Source organism: Balaenoptera ricei, chromosome 5 (assembly GCF_028023285.1).
Source record: "Balaenoptera ricei isolate mBalRic1 chromosome 5, mBalRic1.hap2, whole genome shotgun sequence".
Taxonomy (NCBI): Eukaryota; Metazoa; Chordata; class Mammalia; order Artiodactyla; family Balaenopteridae; genus Balaenoptera; species Balaenoptera ricei.
In genome coordinates this window covers 11,612,257-11,639,586 of record NC_082643.1, presented here as the reverse complement: position 1 = coordinate 11,639,586, position 27,330 = coordinate 11,612,257, and the positions used below count along the sequence as shown (strand labels likewise).

General features: G+C 33.3%; 1 protein-coding gene across 4 annotated transcripts in view; it reads right to left on the bottom strand.

The window, feature by feature from the left end:
* The window catches only part of CCSER1 (coiled-coil serine rich protein 1), a 1,296,175-nt gene that overhangs the window by 388,125 nt on the left and 880,720 nt on the right, over positions 1-27,330 (bottom strand). For all 4 annotated transcript variants that reach the window (XR_009503213.1, XM_059922414.1, XM_059922413.1 and 1 more), the window contains one exon: positions 25,966-26,010. Coding sequence is in view for 3 of the 4 variants with exons in the window: in XM_059922414.1 (XP_059778397.1) it covers positions 25,966-26,010 (45 nt within the window). In the remaining variant the exon portion in view is untranslated. The remainder of the gene's footprint in view (positions 1-25,965; positions 26,011-27,330) is intronic.

Below are 27,330 nucleotides of genomic sequence, written 5' to 3'. Positions count from 1 at the left end.
GTGAAATGATAATGAGTTAATCAGGTACATTTATACATTGTACTATGTACCATGATTGAGGCAAGAATATCCTGGAGTGGGAGCACAGATGAGCAACTGTTAGGTCAGTCTGAGTGGGATGATTGCTTGAGTCAAGTCTTAAAGTGCTCCTCAGAGTTCGCCAGATGGAAAACGTCAACGGGGTGAAGAGGACATCGAACTGCATTTTGAGCAGAGATGATAGCTGCATGTGTAAAGGCATGCAGGTATGAGAAAGTATGTACTCAGTTCAGTAGGATGAGTCTCATAGGAAAAATATGCATCTCTAATTTTTTAAGCCAGACATAGTTTTAAAATAAACAATGCAGGATTTCTCATGCTGTTATATTTATATTACTTTCAGTTGCATGGATGTACCTCCCTTCCGAATAGGATTAATGACAATAACTAAAATATTTAAGGCAGTAATACTCTACTACAGTTTAATAACATTTAGAATGGAAAAATATATTAACAATTAGTATACAGTGTGTGCATCAGGAAAGGATGCACTGATTTTACTTTAGAGTAAGATAAATATTATATTTTAGTAACATATTCTAGCAATGAAATCCATAGGAGTCATGGAAAAGACAGATGTCATCATTCAAAGCAATTCTATTACTGCACTTAATCTGTGACAGTGTGTTCTGCTCACAGTGAATATGAACTCTTTATAATGGTATATAATTAGATAAACAAAAGAATGGACAGCAGAAAATATTGAGGCAGTGCCAGCCTACTAGTTCTGGGTTTAATTAAATTAGGTTGACACTATATCAATGTTAGCTCCAAAACACTGACTGTAATTTCAGAGATACATAAATCTGTCTCAGTTACATACAGCAAATTCTAAGGTACTCTCTTTTTATAAATTGTTATAGTCACAAAATTAAACAACTGAATTTTAACTCCCTTCAACTAGTACAGAAGCAACTGTAAGGGAATAGAATCAGGGATATTGCATAGCTATTCTGAAAGAGTATCACACAATGCATTTAATTATAAGGAAATGGAGAGATTAAGCAATTTGCTCAAACTCAGGATTTACAAAATTAAGGAATATTCAGTAGGTGTCTAGTCTGGGCCGGACCTCATGTCAGACTCCAGGTTTCCTTACTCCTTGTTATAACATGGGACATTTAAATGTCATAATTACTTAATTAAATACAAAGGTGATTATCTCATTTTATATTAAATAACTTCCTACATTAGTAAAACGACTATACTCATGTCAAAATTCTGATTCCTATAAAAGCATTTAGATTACAACAAAGAATTAAAGTATTCTGATAAATAATTTACTGATTCTTGTGTATTTTTTTATCACAAGCAATTCCTTGAATGAAAAATGTTTTTATGTTGCAGTGCTGTAATGAATCTAACTAATCAAACTCCAAAGTAAGTAATGAGACAAAATGTGAAATACTTAATGAAAACTATGCTCTTTGAAGGAAAATCAATTTGTTCATAAAATTCATGGGTATGTTCATTGGAACAGATATAGTAAAAGAGCTGAAAGGAAGTATACTTGGTTTTCATAAAAAGATACCATTGAACAAGCATGACTGTAGCACAATAAAGGCCCAGCTATAATTTTATCCCACTGTTCTTCCAATATTTATTCAATAGAGTAGAAATCTGACCTGTATAAGAATTTGGCCAGGTCCCATGAATTTTCTGCTCAGATTTAGATAAAGTCATTTGAAGTAATGAAATAGCCTTGATGCAGAACTTAAAATTGTTCATTCTAAGATGTCAATCAACACTACCGCCTTCCTTCAAGGTAAGACTTGCTGTCCTACAGCCTGTTTAGTGACTGTGTGCTTTCAGGAGGGAAGGATATTGTGTCAGAGTCTCATCTTTTTTTTTTTTTTTTTTTTTTTTTAATATAAATGCTCTTTCCTAACATGCTAAGTCAGGGGCAGGGACACAGAAAAATATTATTTGCCTTTGACCTTCTTGGTAATTAGTTAAATGTACTGTTATATCTTTGGAATAAGAAAGCAAAAAACTCTCCCAAAGGAATAAGATCCATATTTATAGTGATGGGCTGTGGTTATCACTTGCCTCAGATTATATTTGATAGAGTTTCTCCTAGCTTTGGTTGTTTGCATCGTTTTAAAAACAGGACTCTTTTGAGAATCATGTTTAACTAATAGAAAACATGTTTGATATTTACATACAGTTTTTCAAGTTGTACATTACTGAGGCACCAAAATATGTGGAAAAGTCAGAAAAAACTGTCAAGTTGCTGAAATATGTTACACATTAGTAACGAATTATATACCTTCATGGAAATGTTGATCATTAAGCTCAACAAATGGGAGTCAGTAGTAAACTATCTTAAGTTTGGTCAATAATTATTTCTGTATCTACGAGTCTGCAAAATTAACAGAGCTCAGGTTAAGACTTAGTGATAGTATCAGGCGGTCCATTAGTATTTACTATTGACTTTTTTATCCAAACCATAACCAATCAGGCCTCATTTGTTATACTAACTTTTAAAGACATGCACATATTCCTGAAATAGAATTAGTTGCTCGGAATCCAAATTTCATCCCAAGTAACAAAGTGGGATATGTTTATAAAATGTTAAAAAATAATTTCAAAATTCTTAAGTAACTTTTTGGGAGAAACAAACCACACAAGTATTTTCTTCTTCATTCTCTCTGAAATAAGTTAGAATCTTTTGCCCAAAATGATCTTTCACATGTAAAATGGACTGGAGTGATAAGTATCATATATAATGAATCATTTTTCTTCTGTATGTTGACTTTTTAAAAAAATTTTTATTGGAGTAGAGTTGATTTACAATGTTGTGTTAGTTTCAGGTGTACAGCAAAGTGAATCAGTTATACATATGATGAAATTAGAAATTAACTATTTGTGGATGTCAGATGATAAAATTAGAAATTAACTATTTGTGGATGTCAGAATAAATCCACTAAAAATTATTTTAGGGGGGTAGTCTTAAATTAATTTCCAAATAAGGCTCTCCAATAGTTTTGAGTAGAAAGGATAATCCATATTTAAATGAGTGAGAAAAAAAACAGGAATACATCAAGATTATAAAAAGCTAGGAATAAAAGTTAAGAGTAAAATATAGTAAAGCTATATTTTCTCTTTAATATAGCTTTAAATATATATTAAGCAAAAACAATTGTACATGTATTTTAGTTTTAACTAAAAGTAAGTTTGGGAACACTTCAAATTTCAAATACAGCTGCTTCTAGGAGGTAAAATATAGAAGCAGTATATGTAATAAGTCTACATTCTATTCTAAAAGTCTATGCTCTATCCTATTTTAAAAAATAAAATACTTGTGGGTTGTGTTATCCTTTAAAGTGCAAAATGGAAAAAAAAAAGTTTGGTTATTCATTAACTTTTTGAACTCCTCTGGATGCAAGGTTTGTGACCTAGAAATGAACTGCATATAGTTTTTCTTCTTTGAAAGAACTTACTTGTGCCCAGAAAGAAAGTTAAAATAAATTTTTAAAAATGTCTAACTTGAGTGATTGCTTTGGGAAAGAATGTAGTCAATGTATCTGTGATAAACAGACACTATAACCAAAATTTTCTCAATGATTGAGAGCAATTGTATTTCTAGCATGAATTATTTTTTGAAAAGTACTTTCCTTTTCAAAGTAAAGGGTTGTATTTTTAAACAATATTTCTTGGTATAAATCATCTAAAAGTTAAAAGAAACTAAATGTATTTTCACTCAAAATCCCTATTTATGATTAGATGCTAAAATTAATAATGTATATTCTGAAAACTTGGGAAAGATATTTTCATTCAATTGATGGAGACACAGCACAGAGCCCAAGTGAAATTAATTTATTTACATATAGTGTCACCTGTCTTTAAAATGGTAAAACTAATTAACAGTCATATTCTTCTACTATAACAGGGAGAAACTATGGAGCATTTCCTCTTAGCTAACAGCTTCTTCAGGTGACAGAGCAGATAGATTCTTAATGCTAGACTGTGTTGGAAGTGTCAGAGCTTGGAAAAATCTTTTTATCTATATTAGTAGAATGATTAATATTCAAGAATATGGACTAGGAACAAAAACAAGTCATTTTTCATTATCATTTTGCCATCATGAATCTAATCATCAAGTTGGTAATAGTAGGAAAAAGGTTTCAAGAGCTCATTTGTATCACTGAGCTTGATAATATAAGATAACATAAATCTCCAATGGGGAGTAGGAGGGACAAATATTTATTTTATTTATTTATTTATTTATTTATTTTAACATCTTTATTGGAGTATAACTGCTTTACAATGGTGTATTAGTTTCTGCTTTATAACAAAGTGAATCAGTTATACATATACATATATCCCCATATCTCCTCCCTCTTGCGTCTCCCTGGGAGAAATATTTAAAGTCCTCACATGAGGACAAAAGATGCAGAACTTAGTTAAGAAAGCCCAAATATGCAAATTAAAACATCAAAACACTTTAAACACCCGTTTTTTTATGACCCTTTTCCAAATCAGAATAGGAGAGAGGCAGGGGCTGGGCTTGGGGTGGAGGGGAGGGGGAGGGGGAGGGGGGAGGGAGGGAGGGAGAGGGGGGGAGAGAGAGAGAGAGAGAGAGAGAGAGATTTCTCTATTTAGAATACAAAAAAGAGAACAGATGTTTCTGAGGTTTCATTCTTTACTCTTGAAACCCTCCCCTTGATTACTAACACCATCTTGATTTTAGTTTGTTTGTTTCTGATTATTTTTCCATCTCCATCTCAGGTTCTTCCTCCTAATCATACTGGACATGTAAATATAGTCAAGTATCTATTCATGGTGATCTGGTTATTCGTTTTACACACTGAAGATGTCAATTTCTCTCCTGGATTCAACTATCTCCTGTTTGAAGATGCCTTCCCAGAATTGTTCTATCTTCTGACAGATTCCTCTCATGAACTAAACAGTGAGAATTTTCACAAGTACTCACTCTATCTTTTAAAAATGTTTAAAACTAAACTATCACCCACATCTTAGCTTTTCTCTGAGTTCCTTTTATTTGTCACATAATTAGCCCTATCACACTTAAAACTTTGCAATCATCTTTGTTTCTTCCTTTCAGGTAACACTGAATTAGTATCTAAGATGGGTCAAAGCATCCTTCATATTCACTCTGTCCTCATTGTCTTTCAGTTTTTGTCATTACCATGTTGATACAATTACATAGTGAAACTCTCTCTCTGAAGCCTATGTCTCATGCAATTATTTCCATAAACAATACACAAATTTTGTTCCAACTATACTTTGTTGTGGTCAAGAATCATGTGCAAAAATTTATTTAACTCTGAGTTCTTTGACAATAGCAAGAATTTAATAAATACTGAATTAAAGGATTAAAACTGGTATAGTCATTGATCCTTGAATATTATATGCAAATTATCATGTAAATTGTTATTAAAAATGTAAATACCTCCCCCCATTTGGATGTATATCTTATAAGTAATATCCGTTATATTTAAACCAAGCTTAAACTATTTTAGTCATCATGTAAATTCAGTTGCACAAGTCAGTATATTTTGAAATTATGGAGGTGAAACTAGACAGTTTATAAAACGCCATGAAGTTTGAAATTCTCCACTTTTCTAAACTTCCCAATCCCTGATATATCCTCCTAACTAATTTTTTTCATAATTTAATAACTAGGAATTCTTTTTTAAAAACATGCTATACTCACACACATTTATAAACATAAATTACATACTATAACTTACGTATAGATACAGCTATTTATCTGTCTACTTACCTACCATATACCAATTATTTTATTTATCCATGTACCTCTATAAACTTAGTTCTATTAATCTACTGTGTAATAATAAATATTCATATATTTGTTGATTTTTTTCTATTTATACATATATAACCTGTACAAAATACTTGTTAGCCAGCATCTAGAGTTACCTCCAGTTTGAAATACTGATTTCACGAACTTACCCAATCATTTATTTTGATTATAGAAAACATATTTTGAATCTGTTAATTAACTATTTTTTTATCCTCTTTTTAACATCTCTGAGATATATTTAGAAGCTACACAAATTCTATAAATATGAGTGAAGATTAACGTTAAAAAGGTGGTCTAGCAATGTTCTCAGGGATTTGATACTGACCACATATATATTATATATATAAATTAAATTGTGTGAAAATACATTAAAAATGATAGATCATTTTAGGCTTAATACTATGAATCAAAGAAAATGTGTAAGAGGAGAGAGGCTAAGAAAAGGTTGAAAGAACATTACATTTTAAATGGCTAATCTTCTTCTCTCCTTTGTTCACCAATGGAGTTTAATCAATGTTTTCCTGAAACCTTCTGCCAAGGTTTGACAGTAAGCATATTCATCTCTGAATACAGGGTAAATGTATTATGGGAATGATTTAGCAGAAAAGAACATCTGCCCCCTTTTATACATGAATATCAAAACTGCAGATTGCAACTTCAAGAACTCACTTTTCCCAACTCTGTTAAAGAAGGAAATTTAAGTTATCTTTTAAACACTGACTGGCACATTCACTGAGAATCCTAGAGCATATTTTCCTTACCTAGACTGCCTGTGAATGAAATGAGGCTATATTATCAAGGTTTCAAAATTTGAACAATTTGTCTAAATTTCACTACAGAAAACCTCTTCTACAAAAAACTATTGGAAAGAGTTGATCATAATACTCATCTTCAAAATGACATAGTCTAACACCTATATCAATGAGAAAGTTGCAAGTTAGGTATTATGCAAAACAGAAAGAGTACTGGAGTATAATTGTGAATGAAGCCTTTGTTCATATAAACAGAAGGCATTCTTTGGGGAAATATAAAAAGGTGTTTATCCATAAAAGTTTATTTTCCATTCAGTGCTTTAGCTTCCTATGAAGTTATCCAGTCTAGAAGAAACTTGAAGATTAATCTCTATAACTACAGTTGTTACTTCTTCCATAAACAGATAACCCCAATGGAGAAGAAAAACAGATATAATGTTCATTAGAATTTTCTAAAATTTGTACTTTTATTTTTGGAGTACCCATACATACAATTACATGCATCTTTCCTTAGCACAGTATTAATGATTGGAAGAAAATATTCAGTCTCAGATATATCAAGAAGAAAATCAAATATTTGTTGGACATACATAATGTAAATGTTTTACTATCTAATATACAATAAAACTTAGAACCATATAAATATAAAATGACTTATAACAGATTTTGGATGTGTATTTTGATCTATCAAAGATGGCAAGTCTTAATCACTTGGGTGATAGAGAAGGAGCCATTGAATTTTGCTAGAAAGTAAATAAGTATGATACAAATTACATATATTTTTTCTTTTCTTACTATTGAACTAAAATAAGAAAATAGGTTTTAAGAAAATAAATAACTCTTCAAAGGCCATGTAAATGATAAGCAGCAAAGCCAGGATTTTTTAAGTGTGGTTAACACCACAGAAAACTGATGCTCTTAGTAATTTTTTTTCTACCTTATGGTGTTGGTTGATTGGTACCACATAAAATTCCTTCTTACAATACAAGGTTACAAAAGCGAAGTACCTTTCAGAGCTTGGACTCTGTAATCCTGTATGAAACACCTGAGAAACCACTAATATATCTTTAAAAGACAGTTTTGGTCTCATAAACTCCACTGAAATGAATATGCAATATAGTACTTCTATCTACTTAATAAGCACTTTATATGGCACTTACTCTGCATCAGATAGTATTCTAAGAACCTTATAAAAACAAGCTATTTAATTCACAATAACTCCGAGGTAGGTACTAAGCAAGGAGTCTGAGCCATGAATAAGTTGACTATCTTGCTTAAAGTCAATTCAACAGCTAAGAGGTGAAGTCAGGATTCGAACCCACCTCTGGAAACTCACCTTCAATGGCTGTATTCACAATCTCCAACTGTTTTCTAGTCCTGCTAAGCTTCAAGGCTCATTTATAGGAAACCAAGATTTACATAAATAAATGGATGCTGTGGGAATGCATGGTACTACTTTATTGTTTCAGTTTGTCAGCTTAGCATTAAAAGCTGCTTGTTTTTGTTTAGCTTTTTACCTGCAATCAGAACATTCTGCCATCAGGTGGTACCTTTTTATGGCTCATGACCCGAATGCAGAAGGTTTCTTTAGGTATGATTCATTGACAGACTCACAAATAGAGCTTTTACTCATTTTTTCTTTAGAGCAAAGGAACATAAAAACTTGACTATATTAAAATAGCTTAATAAATATAAGAAACTATTAAAAATCACTAATCTAAATCTCATTTATGGTTAGGTAAAATCATTTTTAACTCACTTTTTTTCTCTTGGAATTATTAAAACCAAAACAAAACTAAACTTTCAAAGCTTCCGACTCAGTGAATCTAGTTAATTGTAATAAAAAAGGACCCCTGTGTTTTGCTTATCACTTGAGAAAATAAAACAAACAGGAAATCTATTGGATAGTTTGTCCCTAACCTTTCTGATTCTGCACTTTTCTTTAACTACAACAACAAACACCTTTAAAACATTAATGATATATATTGTTCAAATGGCTTTGCATATTCAAGCTCACTTAATCTTCACAATAACCCCATGAGGTAGATATTGTTATTACCTCCCATTGTAAGGATGACAAAACTGAAGCACAATTTCTAATGCTTTGCTATTGTTTTTACAAGAGCTAGTAAGTGACACAGCTGGGATTTGCTCCAGGTCATTCTCATCTCTAAGCTGTCTTGTCTCTCAGGGCGTGCAATCTATATACTAGGGATTCCTAGAGCTTCCATAGTGATTTTTTTTTTTGTTTTCAGGGCAAAATAGCAGGGATGGCAAGGGAGCAGGAGAAGGAAGCCACTGAATGATCACCAAATCTTCCTCTAACTTTCTTGATTAACCCAACCATTCGTTTACTTATGGATACAACATCTCAATAAATAAACGTTTTGAGTATGTACACTATGCCAGGCAAAAGTAGAAAGTAAAAGATGGAAGATGTGTACACACCGAGCATTTCTCTAGATGTATCAGTTTTTAAAAAACATAAGCTGTTGCTGTTTTCTGATAAGAAAGGAGAACCACCTGGGCACATTTTATTTGAGAAACATGTTGCTAATAACCTCACAGAATTTAAAACTCTCAATTCAATGCAAATATTGATCAAGGTTGATGGGTATTTTTGTTTCTTTTCTAAAGAGATATCTTTCTGTACAAATAACATAAACACAATTTATTATTCAGTTGGCCCTTTAACTTTGACATTATGCTTTTCTTTATGCATTTTTAATATAGGGGTTTGACATTATTTCTAATTTTTGGAATAAATTGAAGATGTATTATCCTTTTATATTGATAACTTTCAAATCACATAATTTAATTTCACATAAAATTCAAGCTCACCACACATAAAACATTAAGTGAGGGAGAGAAACTGTTTCCATGACTACATTAATTCCTTATCTTTAAAAACATCTGTGGAGAACTTTATCATGTTGTATATAAATGTACAACTTAAAATTCGTTGTTGGTTTAACGTCTTTAAATAATTAACAATAGCAAAAGCAAAAATATTAACAACCACTACTGAATTTGGCAGAAAGTTTAAAGAGTCTGATATGATACAGAAGTTGACTAAACTAAAGAGAAGCTGTAAAATTTATGGGGAGGCATAAGCTACCTCCCTCTCTCTCATCTCTCTTTCATTTGTATAATGGCTGATTGCCTTGGTGCCACCATGTGCTTAGGGCTGGAAAATATGATGATTGGGGCCATCCAAGTGCAAGTCAAGCATTCAAGTCTAAGCACCATCTCATCATACTTTCTTACAACTGTTCTCTGATTGGAACTTCTACAAATGTGTATCTCCTCAAGTTCTGGGTCTTGCTTGGGGCTCTGTATAGGCAGAGTTGGGTCTAAAAATAAAACATGACATCTTGAGTGAGTAGGCAGGAACTAGTGTACTTTCACCATGCTCAAGTATGGGCTTCTAAGTATTTAAGGTCCAAGAATAGATGGTCACATTATCAAACGGATTAGTATCTCTAAATGCTATTTAAACTTCAGAGTCTCAGATTAAATACCCTCCACAGTAAGAATATCATGATGTTCCTGACTTTGCATTAAGGAGATATCTGAGTTTTACAAGCTGTTGAAGGTAGGGACTATATTTTATTCATGTATTCAGGCCTAATTACTAAATCTATCACCTTATAAACAGTAGACCTCCATTTTCAAATGCTAATTGAAAAAAAAAACTAGTAATAATATAGAAATCTAACTGCTCTTGTTCAAAACTTACATTCTCATGTTTAATTAAAAAGCTTTCTTTGAATGGTAGTTTGTTTTCAAACTATTCAGGAAAAGCTTATTAGAGAAGCAAAGTCTCTGACTTTTAACTCAAAAGGTCTTAAATAAGAGTGCCTAACCCAATAACAGCTTATTTTGTCAGTAAAGATTTAATTTGTTAGAAAAGGTGGCATATGCTATTTATCATGTGGAGGCCAGAGGCTCAATTATCAGAAAAGAAACAGAATGCGGCTGCCACTGTTGAAAACCATAGGTTTTGATAGCAGACACTTGTAGATTTTAATCCTACCTTTACATCATACTAGCTGTATGACCTATTAATCATTCCAACCATCTGCTTCCAAGGTAGATTTCTGATAATAATACCTACTTCACAGAATTATTAAAAAGGGCCTGGCACACAGTAGGTGCTCAGTAAAGGTTAGTTCTCCCTACCTCAGGTACTGCTATTGGAAATGTGCTAGTGACATCTAGTGGTAATTCCTGCAAACCTCAAGAAGGCCACCCTAGAAACTCACAGAGCTTCCCAAGTCATGCATTCATTCCATCAGCAAACGTTTATTAAATATCTCCTGTGTTCTAGGCCCTTAAATCAAGTTCTGAGGATTGCAAAAATGTAAAAAACACAATACCTACCCTAGAGAAGCTCTGGCTGCAGCCCACCGGACACGTTAGCTAATTACTATAAAAAATGTAATTATGTCTACAATAGCAGTAAGAAAAAGTACAAATATGCTACAGAATGGGCAACTCACTCTGCCAAAGGATATGCCATTTGGCCTGGGTCTTAAAGAATAAATAAAATTCCCCCATTATAGTTTAACTGAAGGAAAAATGGGGAAATTTAGAGATTTCTAAAATGGTAATAAGTTAAGGCCTATTTGCTAAAGTTTCGGTTGATGTGCTAAGGAGTTTAGCCCTTCTCTTTGTGTGACAGGAAGAGAGTAACACCTTTAGTGAGGAAGGCTCATAATTATACTCGGGCAACAGTGTGGAGGGTAGATTGGAGATGGGAAAGAAGAGAAGTTGAAGAACCCATTAAAAGGTTATAATTTTTCCCTTCAGAGGTAATGAAGATCCAAATTCATTCAGTGGAAAAGGGATAGACAGGAGGAAACATAACTGAGACATCTGAAGTAGAGTGGAGAATGTAATGACTGTGATGAGTGGGGACATACAGGAGCAGGAAGAAATGAGGTTGATTCTGTGTTTTCTGGAATGGACTGTTAAGAAGTAATGTCATTAAAAGACATTAAAAAGTACAGAAAAGAAATTGGTGTTTGGGGGATGGAAGAACATGAAGATTACGAATTGTCTTTCTACATATCTTTAAAATTTAAATAATATTTAAATAGAAATGTCTGATAAGTGAATAGACAGAGGTCTGGAAAGAGATCTGGATGGAGATGGAGACTTAGGAACATCAGCAGGCAGCCAACGTTACACCCACCAGGGTGGATAAGATTACCTAGGAAAAAAATGTGTCAAAAGAGGAAGGGCGAAGAGACAGGGTCAGGACCTTAGGGGACACCATAACTTAATTAGTAAGCCCTAAATAAGAACTGGACTCACCCTTAATTTGTTCAGAACAGTCCCTTAGTAAGTTCTAAACATAGACAACAAAATGACTTTGGAAATAGGTTGGTAATAGGAATATCTCAACTAACCAGAACATAACTTTTAAAAATACACTTAAGCTAAAGTTAAGGTATAAAAGCAAAGCTATCAAGTTCCCCACAGTTTTCATGAAATAAGTTGTATTTGAATTTTCCTCTCATAACTGAAAACTCTGCTTTATGCTTTGAGTGTAGTCCTTCCTAGGTCGGAGGGGAAATTTTATTTGACCATCTATAAAATGAACAACTTTTCCACTTCTCTCATTAAATCTGGCCAGCTAGGTTTCTTTCCATATTTTGTTTTATTGTCTTCTTCTTTCTCTCTTTCTCTTTTCCTCTCTCTTGATACAAGTATTTCTTGCTTCAGTGATTTTCTGGGAAAAGAGCCCAGTTGGTTTAATGTTTTTGGTATTTTGTTTTCGGTTTTTTCTTTTGTTTTGTTATTACAGACTACCTTATGAATTTAGGATATTAACTCTATACTTGAAGTGTTGTCAGGTTGAAAAGAAGAGCTATTCAATTTATGGCCTCCTAAAATATATATAATCTCTATTTTATTTTTAAAATTCAAATTCTTCTCTTATTTTTTCATCTATCATGTTTGTATATACTAAAAAAAAAAACAAAACCAAACCTGGTCTGTCAATTAATTTTATTGCCCCATGACTAATATTTTCTATATGCTAATGCTCAGTCTCTTGGTCCTCAAATTCATATATCACTTCATGCGTCATTCTAAAGAGCGTCTTTCCTTAATTATCACAGATTAGTTTAAATACCATTTAATTATATCATTTCAAAATCTCTGTACTCAATTTACATACATTGATTAACTTTGGGCAATCAGCTGATCCCCTCTGCACCTGAATCAGCCTTATCTGTCCAAAAGGGAATCACAGTTCAGGGTGGTCGTATGAGATGAACATGACGAGTGCCTGAAAACCCTGCGTAATTTAATCCTGACAAAGAATAATGGGTAATTCAAACAGTTGAATTAGCCCCATCATACAAGTTAAAAATTCACTTGGATCATCAGATTTGCAATTATGAAACTTGACAAATTTTCAGAAATTCAACTATATTAAAAATTTCCCCACAATTGGAGCTTTATAAATATTTTTCTCACCATTTTAAATTTGTATATCTCAAATTCACCTAAAATGTGAACAACCATTACCAGCATCTATCTCTTTAAGTAGACTAAAGAGAAAAAATTAAATTAAATATGCTTATTAGCTTTAATATTTAATTATGAGTGAAGCCAAAATATATTAATTAATTAAATATGTGAAAGGCAAAAGGAACAAATGATCTAGACTAGCATAGGTGTTCTAAACCCAACTCTTGCTGATTCTAAAAAGGAACAAGATTTAACACAACAAACACTTATTGGGTGCTTACTTTATATCAGGAACTATACCAAGTTTTATGGATGGAAACAGAGTAAGACTCTGTTCTCTAGGAACTCAGTCTAAGTGATAGAATGGTGGAGACACAAACAAAAAGACTCACAATACAATATGATAAACATAATAACATAGTAGAACCAAGCATCAAGTACTATTTTTGCAAGTAGGAATCCCTGGGGAATTTTTCCTTCAATAGGCAATTTTCGATCTGAGATGTGGTGCTGAGTAAGTGGCTTTACACTCAGATGTCTACTGTCTACTGTCTAGACACTAGGATGTCTACTGTCTTTTATTAATTCAAGGTAACAGTAACCATAAACAGTAACAGCATTTAAAACTTCCATATGGGGTATTTTTATTGGTACCTTACATTGAGATCACTATTTTTGATATACAATCTCATTTTCTCTATTCATAACAATCCTATGGGGTAAGGTACAACTGTGGATTTAAATTTTTAAATGAAGAAATTGAGGTACAGATTATATACCTCAGTGACGTAGATTATGCAACTTGCTCAACATCAGTTGCTGAGCAAAGAGCAAAACTGGTAATAAAAGCTCCAAAATACGCACCCTCTAAAAATCCCACTATGCCACACTGCCTCTTATTATACAGTCATTTCCTATTTAGGGAAAATTTAATGAATTTTTGTGCCACAGATGTCTCCGTCTGCAAACATATATAAAATTCTTACAAATTTTTCTATGACCCTATTGAAGTCAATGGCTCCAGTAACACCTAAATCATTTGCAGTTTTCTTTGACCTCAAATTGTCTGAGTGAGTGCTACACAAAAACATCTATGAATTACTCCATTCTCAAGAAATGAATACTGAAGTTACTATGTTCTCCAGGCAGCACCTCATTGTTCTTTTGAATTCCTTTTACTTGCTAGCTTCTTAAATATGCTTTTCATGTTCACTTTCCTGTTGCCAATTCTGGAACTGATGGCTATCACCTCTTTTATCCATCGAAAGTTACTCACTAAGATGAGTAAAATCTTTTTCAAGGCAAAATTGGAAGATCATTTGTTTCCCCTGTTGCTTTTGACCTCTGTACACTTTTGACATTTTTGTACTAGGTACTACTTACTCTCAATATTCTTTGTGACCTTTACTTCCAGAAAGTAAACCAGAGCTAATATATTATCAAATGTAACTTGTTAGAGGAGAAAGCAACATCACATCTTTGATAGGCTATAATTGGAAGCAAGAAAGGTACAAAGAACCATTTTTCCAGTTTTTGATTCCACATGTTTCAACAAATGTGTTTAATTTCTAAAATCCCAGACTTCTAGAACATTAAGTAAATCTATATTTTAATTAACTTTAACATATCCAAGCGTAGGACGATACTCATGATTTGGTTTGACAATGGCATCAGTTATAAATAGGTGGATGAGTTAAAATTGCTAAATATCATTAACTTATTTTGAATTTAACATTTTTGAGTACTTATAAATACAAATTCAAATAACCCTTATATTTTCTCTCAACTGTTTTAGAAGATATTCCTCTAGGTCCTATTTATGATTGTCTACCCCTAAACCATACAGAAATGGTCAAGCAAGTGCACTCTGAATTTTCCCATGTGGAATATTGTCTGATCCCACTCCCTTGAGTACACAAAAGAGAAGTACAGGTCACGCTAATGTTCAGGATTCACGTATCGGCAATGATTTGGTTTAATAAATACAATGGATTAGATATACATTGGATAAATAAATCCAGATAGAGAACTGTTTTAATTTACCATATTGTCAACATTTATCTTTCTTCATAGGATACGTTATTTTTAATCAGTGAAAGCTAACCCCGCCCCCCAAGATGTAATAGATTTAGACAGGGGTGATTGAGAAGCTAATTTTGCAATGATGATCAGGACCTGGTTAAGAAGTCTGAGCCTGGGAAAATTGCACCAACTGCATGTTTCAGGTAAATTTTGTATTTTCCTAATTCATCCCCTCTTGATTTAAAAATAAGAAAAGAAAATGAAAATGGTAGCCCAACATTCATTCCAGATGAGTTACTACCAGTATATCTTCCTTAACCACAATTATCTTAAAGAGAACATTCAGACCATGAGGCTCTTCTACCACAGTGCAAGTGGTAAAATCCAAAGATGAGTTAAATGGTGCTTTTATCATTTGAATATCATAAAAGGAAAGAAAAGAGAAAAAAAGAGAAAGAAAAAAATCATTTTTCTAATCCTAGTTCCTGTTGCTAAAGTATATTTATTTGATTGAACCATGTGGATGAGCTAGGGGAAATTAGACCACACTGTCTATATTTAGAAGTGACTGTCCAGCTACAGAGTAGATAGCTGAGCCCATCATTTGGTGGTAGTCATGAGGGACAAAGTATATGTTAAGAAGAAAAAAAGATGGTAGAGAAGCTACCTAATTTACACAGAAAGAAGAATGATGTAGAATTAGAGAAAAGAGAAACAGAGAAAAGGAGCTATTATCCATTTTCCAGAAGATCAAGATATATTCCCTGCAAATGGATGTACCTGACACTATTCAATTTAATGTAAGTTTTAAGTAGGTTTCTATTCTTTGCAGTCAAATAGTTCCTATTCCTAACGAAAACAAAAGAGTAGTTGTGGTCTTGGTCTTGGATGAGATAATACCTATATGCAACAAATAAGTAGGCAAGGAGAGAGGGGGGGGGGAGACAGAGAATGTGATTGTTTAGCAAGTTTAGATAATTCTCATGAGGAATGCCAATAGTCAAAATATCCAGTTGTAGTAAATCTATTAATTTCTCTTCTTATAAGTCATAGTGCAGTGTTGAATTTTTACTCTGGAATCATATTTCCTAGGTTTCAATCCTGGCTTCACCCACTTATAACACTTGGGCAAGTTATTTAAGCCATTTTTTGTTTGGATTTTTCTTCTTTGAAATGAGAATGATAATAGTGGCTATTTCAAAAGTTTGTTATGATGAGTGACTATATGTAAAGTGCTTACAGAACTAATAAGCACACGCAAAGCACTTACCAAGGGTAATTCAAATTTTTTTTGTATATTGTGAAAAGAAAGGATGCTATTTTTTTAGGGTTTTAGAGTGAAATGTATCCTGTATCAGATCTACAATGCCTTATCCAAAATTCTTCAGGTCAAATATATCTGGTAATTTGGAATTACCCTGATTTTAAAATAGTAATACAGAGCATATGCCACATCTTTTGAATATTCCCAGCAGGGTTTGGAGCAGCACTCTGTACAAACACATTGATAATTCTGTAGTAAAACATATACATGTTCATGCTAAGTGGGAAAAAGAAAGACTATAAATGGGTTCATATTAGTTCAGGCCAGGTTTGGGCCACCAAATGAGCTTGAGCCTCCCTTTGATGAAGGGATATCAGTTTTCAGAGCATTTGGGATATTAGAATTTCAGATAAATTCTTTACATGTGTTATTTTATTCTTCTATTTACTGTTTATATTTGTTGTTGGTAATTTAAATGTAACTAAATTTTAATGTTATTGAAGAGACAAGACACTCCTGAGTAAATAGGTAAAGGGCAAAGAGAAAGCTTCTGTTTTGAGGGAAATGATTTGTACAGTTGTATTACTTTTAGAGTGTTTTATAGACTGAATTGTGTCCCCCCAAATTCATATGTTGATGTCCTAACCCCCAATACCTCAGAATGCGATGGTATTTGGAGATAGGGCCTTTAAAGAGATAATTAAGGTAAAATGAGGCCACTAGGGTGGGCCCCAACCACGCTGACTCGTGTCCTTATAAGAGGAAATCTGGGCACACAAAGACACACTGGGGATATGAACACCCAAAGGATAGACCATGTGAGGACACAACGAGAAGGCAGCTATTTGAAAGCCAGCCAAAGAGAAAAACTTCAGAAGAAACCAGACCTATGGACACGTTGATCTTGGCTTCTAGACCCAGAACTGTGAGAAAATAAATTTCCATTGTTAAAGCTACCCAGTCTATGGTACTTTGTAATGACAGCCTTAGCAAACTAATATAGTATGCAATAGCAATTTTATTTATAGCTATTATTTTGAATATAACTGTTATTTGTGTGAGTCCGAAATTCTCTAATCCTAACATTTTTAATATAATTAAAACAATTGTTTATATAATAATTCAACAGTATAATATTTATAATAATAAATACACTATTTTTCCGCTTACTGGTAACCTTATTTAGAAGTTTTAGATTACATATTAGGTAACAGTGTGGTGATCACCGACAAGGGACTGCGGGGTCCTGTGATATAACTGGAGGACAGCAATGGAACTAGTCAGGAGTGTTCCTATTCCACTGGGCTGACTGAGCATCGATGTCCCCAAAACTGTCTCAAAGTGGGTGTGAGGACAGGAAGTAAACAGAAAATAGACATATGTCAAAAAATTGTCCTCAGCTGGACGGATGATGGAAGAATGGAAAGAGATGTGGGGATCTACTTCTAAGCAGAGAGTAGGAGGGCAGGAAAGTTCTTCAGAGAAGAGAAGTAGTTAGTTTCCATTGTAGGTTTACAGGATTTTAATACGTTTGTCAGCAAAGCCAATAATTGAATATTTACATGGGGATTTGTTCTATATGAAAACATAAATCCAAACAGAAAAGAAATTCTCTAGCTAAGTAACGGATAAGTATCAAAATAATAAAAATGTTTATCTTCTTCTGTATATTTTTGAGGTGGCTATTGGCTTTTATTTGTAATTAAGAAAGGAATCATAAGAGATCTTCTCATTTATGTATGAATAAATACTTCTCTGATGAAAACGGGCTGAGTCAATTCAACCATATGGAGTAGTATTTTCCTTTTATATTAATTGACATAGGTAAAGGGTAAAAAATAACTGCATCATAGGTTGTATACACAAATAAAAACAACAATGCCAAAAAGATCCCTATGAGTTTAACACTATGCTTTCAAATAAAAATATAAGGCAGTGAAATAAAAATCATAACTTGTCTTTGCCTTTTCAGCTGAAAACATCTCCAGGGTTTAACTGATTCTAAAAATAATGTGTGTGCCTTATAAGAATGGATATCTAAATTTTTATTGATTAGAAAGTAAAAATCTTTCTACAGTAACCCTTCTTAGTCCTCATTTCTTTGTAAAATCCACTTTAAAATTACAAATCCTTAATTATATACAAATTTTTTTTAAAAAGACTCATAAATGAGGAAAATATATTGCGTTTCAGAACTCTAAGGTCAGAATCTCCATTCATTCCACTTGTTGTGCACATCAATACAAAGCTAGAGTGTCATAAACTCTGCCTAACCTGCCTAATCTCTACCTATTACCTACATTACAAGACTTGCCTTTAAATCATCCTGTCTGTAACTTAACACCCTCTAAATATCCTCCCCTAAACTCTCCATTTAGAGACCTACTAAAATTTTGTCAATGTAGTGTTCTTTTTTTATTGCAGTAGTTCTAACAAACTCAGTTTTGCTTGATGAAAAGTTTTTTGCCTTGTGATCATTTGTCAGACCAAGAGTCAAAAATTGTGGAGATACAAGGGAGGTCCCAGTGAAACCCCTGTGCAATCTGACTTAAGCTCCTCTACTTGAAATATGTTCCTCTGAGGCCGCTGAAGTCTCCATTCAGGAGTCTCTCGGAGAGCAACAGTGAGATACACCCTGCACTGGGTCTAAACTTTAAGTTCTTTTTGTCAACCTCCCAAATGCAGAGTTTCTGCCTCCTAGGAATGAGAATGATTTTAGTAATCCTTTGATAACCTAATCAACTTTGAAAATTCTTATTCTAGATGAAAATACCTGATCTGTAACTTACAACATGACTGTCTGTTTTCATGACTTTCCATTGTGAGTCAGTAAGAAGAGGTCTAACTCCAGGTACTCATGAGGTTGGACTGTTTGGAGTTAGGTTTTGTTAGACTGATTTCCTTTAGACAAACTTTACCTGAGTATTCTTTCAAAACCTTGTGAGGATTTTCCTCAGTCTTATCTTTGTTGACTCCAATTAGTTTCATTCTGCTCAGAGTTAGAGAGTTTAATTCCCTCATCAGGTCTTAGGCTAAGTTCTTAAGATAGGAGGTTGCCCAAGCAAAATTTTCATGTGGTCTTTTCAAGTTACTTGGCCCTCTAGGTCAAATTCCTGATTGCTTTATATTTTAACTCATGTGCCTATATCTCTAACTGATATAAGTCCATCGAGTACAATCTGAAGTTGCAGAGTCCATTTTGGGGAACATGATTGCTAGACTGATGCTTGATGGAATTCACTAGGGTTCAAATTATTGTTTAAACCTGTTGTAAACACTCTTTTGTGTGGCTCTGTGTGTGTGTGTGTGTGTGTGTGTGTGTGTGTGTGTGTGTGTGTGTGTGTAATAGGTTTCCTATATCTAAGACTTCTTTTGTCCTTCCACAGTGATGGTTTCATGTCTGTCCAATGCTGGCTCCTTCTCACTTCTCTCCTTTCCTCACTCTTTTTTTCCCTGCTTCTCTTAGGAAAAATTGTTCTGTCACTATGTACATACTCTAAGAATTTGTAATCTAGATAATCAGTCAAACATTTCCAAAAGAAAGATTTAAAAAATTGAATAGTGTGCACTTCTCACGGATTTTGATATTCTTATTTGAAATACTACTAAGAATGTGTTCTTTCTTACTGATGTAGAGCTGATAAGCTTAGTTCTGCTTAACCAACAGGTTTCTTTTGGATAGTTCCTTGGAATTTCAATGGTATACAAGCATAGAAGAGATCTTCAAAATCCAATTTGAAGATCACCCAGAAAATACAGGATGTGAAAAATAGCTTATAAAACCTGTAGCGCTTAGACACTGCTCTCTGTAAACAATGCTGTAAGTGAAAGGTAAATACAATTTTCTCTCATCTGTAATATGAACTATGGAATTAAGAATTTTTGAGATTCAATGACAGATTCCAAGTATATTGTTTGCTGTCCTATTAGGAACTTGTCATCTGAGAACCAATTTAGAATGTAAAATCTAAGACGAGGCTTTAGATATCACTGATTATAGGATACTCCATGTAAACAGTAAAATCTCCCAACAACATGACACTCAAATTGTCTCTGACAGAAGGAAAGATGAAAGGAAGAGCAAATGGTATGGAAAATAATAATAGTAATAAAAATTGTTGTCATTTATTGCATGCTTCCTATGTGTCAGGCACTGCTCAAAGAGTTTTACACATATTAACTCATTTTATCCTTTAAGAACATTTTTGAAACAGGAATAATTATTATGGGCTTGTAAATTGTAATTCTTTCAATTAAATATTGGCTCATAAGCACAAAGATTTTTTCAGTTCCTTTACTGCCTGTCAATTCCGAGAAAGGAAAAAAAATAGGGATATTTTATTTTTTACTGAGTCCTTAAAAGGTCTCTTGATCTCAGAATCCAACTGTAAATAAGATACATCTTAGTGGCAAATTAGAGCCACTGAACCACTGAATAATTCTAGTTATAAAGGAAGAGTTATTTCTGCCTCAGCTTTTATATCTCAAAGAAGAATATAATATTAGCCAATATATATTTCTTCCCCAAATTGTGTCATCACTGAGGTTATAAAAGAATCTCTTATTCTACAAAACTCTACATCAACCAAGAATGGGATAGCTAAATTTGAACAAAAGTGGAAACAGTCAGTCTATTCTGAATGCTAAACAATAAAGGCTTCATGCAAATGGAAGTAAGTTTTGCAGAAAAATTACTAAAGATAACTGGTAATCATGATTTGTTTCTTGGTGAAGATTTTCACCAAGCTATAAAGGAAATAGTTATCTTCTATAATTTCAAATTATGTAAAACATTAGATTTTAAGAGAACAATGGCACTTTAACACTTTTTGCTAACTCATTTTCAAGAACAACACACTTTCTTCGATTTTAGTTCTATTCTTAAACTCACATATTTTTCTTCTTTTCTCTCTTTAGAAAACAATTCTCTCCAGTGGTCTGTTGGATGTGGGAGAAATAGTAGCAAGTTTTCTTAACTTAAACAATAACTTAGATCCAAAATAATCTGCATAATAATTCTAATTAATTTAAAAATGGAAAGAGAAAACAATGGTGATTTTTAATTTTGTTCCACTTGTAATAACGCCTGTGCTACTATTACAGGTAGAGACAAATTATTTTGAAATACAGAATATCATTGATCACATTCTTTGAGTTTTCTCCCTTTTGGGGCTCAAATTTTAAAATGACTTTCAACTTCAAGTAGGAACATGTAATCTGTCAAGGCATAAACAATGCAAAGTCTATCCAACTGTACTAGCAAAGGCATAAAATCCACTATTTATCTGAATAAAATAATCACTTTCTTTAGGAATATTATATGCTTAAGTGATACTTTACATAAATAGCAAATCACGAATTATTATTTTAAATGATTCATACATTTAAATATAAAGTCAGCTTGGGGAAATAGCATTGAGCTAAACATTTTATTTTCAATCTACCTTTTTCAAATATCTCTGATGAATTATGTTTCTTTAAGTATCAGAAATTCATATCATCTATAATTTCCCATTTATGGTTTTTGGCAAAGTGAGGATACTGTAGTCCAACAGAGAAAGTTAGTGAAGCATTCTGCTGACTACAAAGCAGGCAGATTGTAAGGCATGCCCATGATTTTCTTGAGAATTACACATTCAAAAATCAGTTATTTTAATGATCTGAAATGTCCACGTCTTCCTATGTGTCTATCAGAATCTATTTATTTGTACTTGCAATCCCGCAGGTAAAATTAGAATTTTTAAAAATATCATTGGCACAGTCAAACATAATTAACTGAAAAATTTCCACACTAAAACAGGGGATTTTTCTCGTAAAGGGATGAATACATCTCTAATGTTTTGGGGGCGTATTTCTAAAGAATGCTTCTAGAAATGATCAGAAATGTTCATTTTCTCTCAGATGTTTAAGGAGCATTTTCAATATCTGTCTTACAAGAATACAAAACTATTTATTTAAAATGTTCAAGTGTACCGATATTAATCTTTCTTCAGAATTCCAGCTGAAGAATGGTAACATAATCTCTACTTACTTTGCTCATCACTTTGAGGAGATCTGAGCTCTGCCAATTATGTAGAAGTGATTCCTGATCATTACACGCTTGCACTTTATTTCCATTGCATCAATGGTTCTGGAATCTCTGTTAACTTCCAACAACACCCATAGTCCAAAAGCTCCAATAACCACTGTCTCTCAGCTTAGCTTGCCACATTAAGTGTAATTTCTGAAATTAAATGCTTGATCCTGATTTAGATATCTAACCACAATAGTTTTCTTTATCCATGATATAAAGTCCCACATCATGTGTATTTAGACTTGTGATATAAAATATCCAGAATATGGATGGTCAAGTATTTTTGAGCTAAGGTGAAAATAAAGACAACTTGCCATTCAAAATTAGTGTGTACAAACACATGCATACATACATACACAGGTACACATGCACACACAGATGAATCTTTAATAAGTTAACAAAAACCGTACTTTGGAAAATATAATACTATTTAAAATAACAAAGTTATACGATCTTTTAAGAAAACTGATAGTAACCTGATTTTATCCACACTTAACAGTAAAAGCACTGTATTTAGGAGAACAGAAATTCCTTAAAAGAAATATGATTTATCTATGTGTCATAGCCAGTGAAATTTCATTGAGGTTTTTCTATGAGTTATAAGATCCCACTACAGGCAGGAAGTTCACTTACAATCAGAAAGGAATATCAGTTATATAATCACATTTCACACAGCATTCCACTAATCTCCCTTCTTAAACAACCTTGCTATTATCTATTATGATCAGCACCCTCAATTTACATGCATGGTATGCATGTATAAATATACCAAAAAATTAATGTAATTGAGGTTTTTTTATACAATTAATACCTATTTTCAAATATTTCACAACAATACAAGCAATTTAGGTGCTGCTCATCTCTATTTCCTTCAGGAAGGTAATTTATATCTTAATCACTTCTTCTTAATTTATATTTTATATGGCATGTAGTGTTCAAATCTGGCCTTCCTGTCTAGCAATGAGCCTTTTAATAATATTTACCACTTAGCTAAATAGCATATTACTGCCTGCTTCAATTTTCCATGCATATTCTAACTGTTGTCATTATCTCAAATGGTAAATAGAACATTTTAATTGACGCTTCTTAAACCTTCTTGTAAATATTTGGTAAGAGGCCCTAGTGTCACATCCGTCAACACCTACTGGGAACATCTGTCATTTGAACTAAGACAAATTAATTCATTTTAATAGTAATCATTGTCATTCAGTCTTCATCAATCACAATAGCATTAGGATGAAAAATTCTAAGAGGATGTTTTGAGTAAGAGTTTTCCAAATCCACACATTTCAATTTAACATAATCAGAAGTATATTATACATCTTTGTAATACATGCATGTAACAGAACACAGCAAATAGGAATCAGAAAGATATCTGTCACAATTCATAAGCAAGAGAGATCAGGGAGCTCTTAAGAAGGAATTACACTCTCGTTTACAGATCACTTACCTCTGAGACTTGACAGAAGTGTCCACAACATAGTTCACCTAATTGTCTGATACTTCCCTGAAGTTTCTTACCACAGAATGTATTACACTTTACAATCATGGGGAAAACTAAAGTGAGTGTTAGGCTGGATAGAAATACGCCCAAGTAACCCAGTGTTGCCCAGACAGGAAGTGAAGCGGTTGTTTTGAATTTTAATAGTTGACTTTTACTTTCTATGCCTGGATTGGGGGTCTCAAGTGAAGACACTACCGGGCTATCATTAACTGGATGATCTTACCTCCTTCTCAATTATTCCACTAACCTCAGGGAGGAGGCCCAAATCAAGGTTGTCCCCTCTATGTAGATGTATACATTAAATTGTAGGTCATTAAAAATTTGACCTTCACACAAACCATAAAATACTTTCAAGAAAAAAAATTTTTAATTTAATATACATTATTGACATGTTCCTTACCCATAAGTGCATTTGTAATAAAAATAAAATGAGAGGAAATGAAAAACTAAGCAATAAAATTTAACAGCAACTCTTTTCAATAAAAGCCAGTCATTAGGCTTTTAAAAATAACATGAAAATCTACAAAATCTTAATCTAAAAAGATGACTTTTGCTACCATTTAGCAACGTCATTACATGGGTACATGGACTTAAGTTTCCCCTCTTTAGACACACAGTTGCTCTTGGACTAGGATACAGTGGCGAGAAGCTGAGTAATACAACCCAAATTGAATGTCCTCAAAGGCACTGAATCAGCAGAAATACATTGTGGCAGTCCTGCTTGGGTGTGAACTTTCACTTCGAAGGTGATGAGTTAAGTCTCTAAGTAGATCCATTTTAGTCCCATCTGAGAGAAAGTATTTACCCTCACAAAACCTGTAAATGGCTCTGAGGTCTTCCTTACACAGCACATAATTTTTCCCACTCTGCCTTTACTGATGACCACGTGCTTTTTACCGCGCTCTCCTACAACGTGAAAAATCTCAGAAGGTTTATCTATATTTCACGTTCTCCAGCTCTTTTGCCAGTGTGAGCATACTGTTATGCGTCCCTCAAAAAGAATAGATTCTTCTGGATGGAAAACAGCAAATAAGTGGAAAGAGACCCTAAATGACAGGTTTACAAGGAACTAAAATGCCAAATACTACAAACACACAACTGAAAATTAAAAGAGCAAGGAAAGAAGGGGCAAACACCATATATTAAATACAGAAGAAAAATGTTTTTACAGAAAGAGAAGCCACAGATAGGGAGGAGGGTTACATTTATTTTCTCATTTTATAAGACAAAGTATCTTCACTTTTGCCCCCAAATTATTATATAAATCTCACCAAAAATAAAATTACCTTTTGGGCAACAAGAAAATATTGATTTACTGAATTAAATATCCCACCATTCCCCTACACCCAACAACCTGAGTCACAAAGTAAAATAGAGCATTTACACATTTAGCCTGGAAAGAATTTTAATCAAGGTGAGGTTAACCCTGTACATTAGAATTAGAAAATAATATACATCACATAAATGATATGGTATTATGTTTGGTACTATTAAAAGTTTCCCTTCCTTATAAAGCATCTGGGATAATAATTAAAGGAAGTTTTAGAATCAGTAGTCTTACCAGGGCAACTTCATACCATCTAATATTGCACACACGCCTAGTAGCATATGCCAATTGTCTTGGATAGGAGAGTGAAGAATCCCAGATGACGTAAAATGTTTCTGTTGTTAGAATTATGCTAATTTCTCAATCAATCATTTTAAATATTGCATGTAATCTTTGCTTAAAAAGGTTTTTCTGCCCTGTCTAGAGGGCCCTACCGCTATAAAAATCTATTTTAACAGAAACAACACTTGCCTAACCAGAGACCTGGTACTTTCTTCAGTTTCAGAGGAGCAGCACAAATAATACATTTACATAAATATGTATAAAATGTGGTTTGGCCAGAGTAAATGAGACGTAAGGTTATCATAAATCCTCTCAACACATCCCCGTTGTCATTAACATCATCACCATCAGTCAACATCATCAACAAAATCACTGCAACACTAACCATTTTCTCTTCTTCCCCCTCCCTCTCCCTTAAACTTCCTTACCTCTCTCCCTCCTTGTACTGACTCCGGTCTTTTCAGGTTCAAACCCTGAAAGAAAAAAAAAAAAAAAAAAAAAAAATATATATATATATATATATCAAAATAGATTATTGATGGCAAAGAAGAACTAACTAATAATTAGTACTAGTGCAAAGATTTTGAAGTGAAAAAGAATTCATTTAACAAAGAAGATCTGAATGTACATGAATATCTCACACATATGACAATATCTATATCTGAGTAAGTCTTCAAAGGTGGTACCAATACACTTCTTGCTAAATCCCAGGACCATAAGTAAAAATAATTGCAGCACTGGTGATTACATAGACAATATTCAGTATTTTTTCTCGTGAAAAGGACTTTCTTCATCTTCTATTATCATAACTGCTTTCTACACTAAAAGGAGAGTGATTCACCTTAAGTCCCCAGTAAACACTATGCATAATTAAATGGTAGAAGAGTTCATCTTTTTCTTAGCAGGCCTATTGCAAAATATGCTTGTGGCACAGGAGTCTGTCTGTTCATCTATCTATCTTCCCTGGAAATACTGCTATTTAGAAAGCAAAATAATGGGAAAAAAAATTTGCCCCCCTCTAAACACGATAAAAGCTTCAATTCCTGTTATTTTCCCTACTGTAGTAGTTTTATATGTGGAAGGAACTGTATGAAAATTGCAATAAAATGTGATCTCATAGTACCTAATTCTTCCTTTTTACCTTCCTTCATTTTTGTTACCTTTTATTCTCTTTCCCTCTGTCTCTTATCATGTCCTTTAATTACTTTACAATACATATTTATTGTATATGTACTGTGGGCCAGACACCATGCTAGATATTGGGGATATAAGTAATAAGTAGTCCTCAAAGTTTAGGAGATCATTGACTAGACACACAAAAGTGAAGGTAAAACTTCAGGAGAATGATGTCAGGTATACAAAACTTTCTCTGAGCCTAAGATGAAAGAGGCTCATTCAGCCTGTGAATGGGCAAACACACAAAGGACCACAGAGGAGGATCACATCTAAACAGTGTGAAAGGCTGAAGAGGAAATGCAGAAGATGAACAACATGCAGCAGTCTAAACACCTGACTACTCAATGTATGGTGACTGGATTTGTAGCGTACCATCACCTGGGAGCTCATTTCTAATGCTGACTCCACCCAAGACCAGCTGAGCAAGAATATGTATTTTAACAAAATTTCCACGTGATTCACAGGCACGTTAGACTTTGAGAAGCACTGCACTAAGAGGTCTAGGAAAGGCAAGTGGTTTAGTTGGCATACACTGTGAGTTGTGCAAAAGGGAGCAGTGGGGAAATAAGGCCCAAAAGTTGACCAAATTGTGAAGTCTTTCAAGAGTAGGAGTTGCG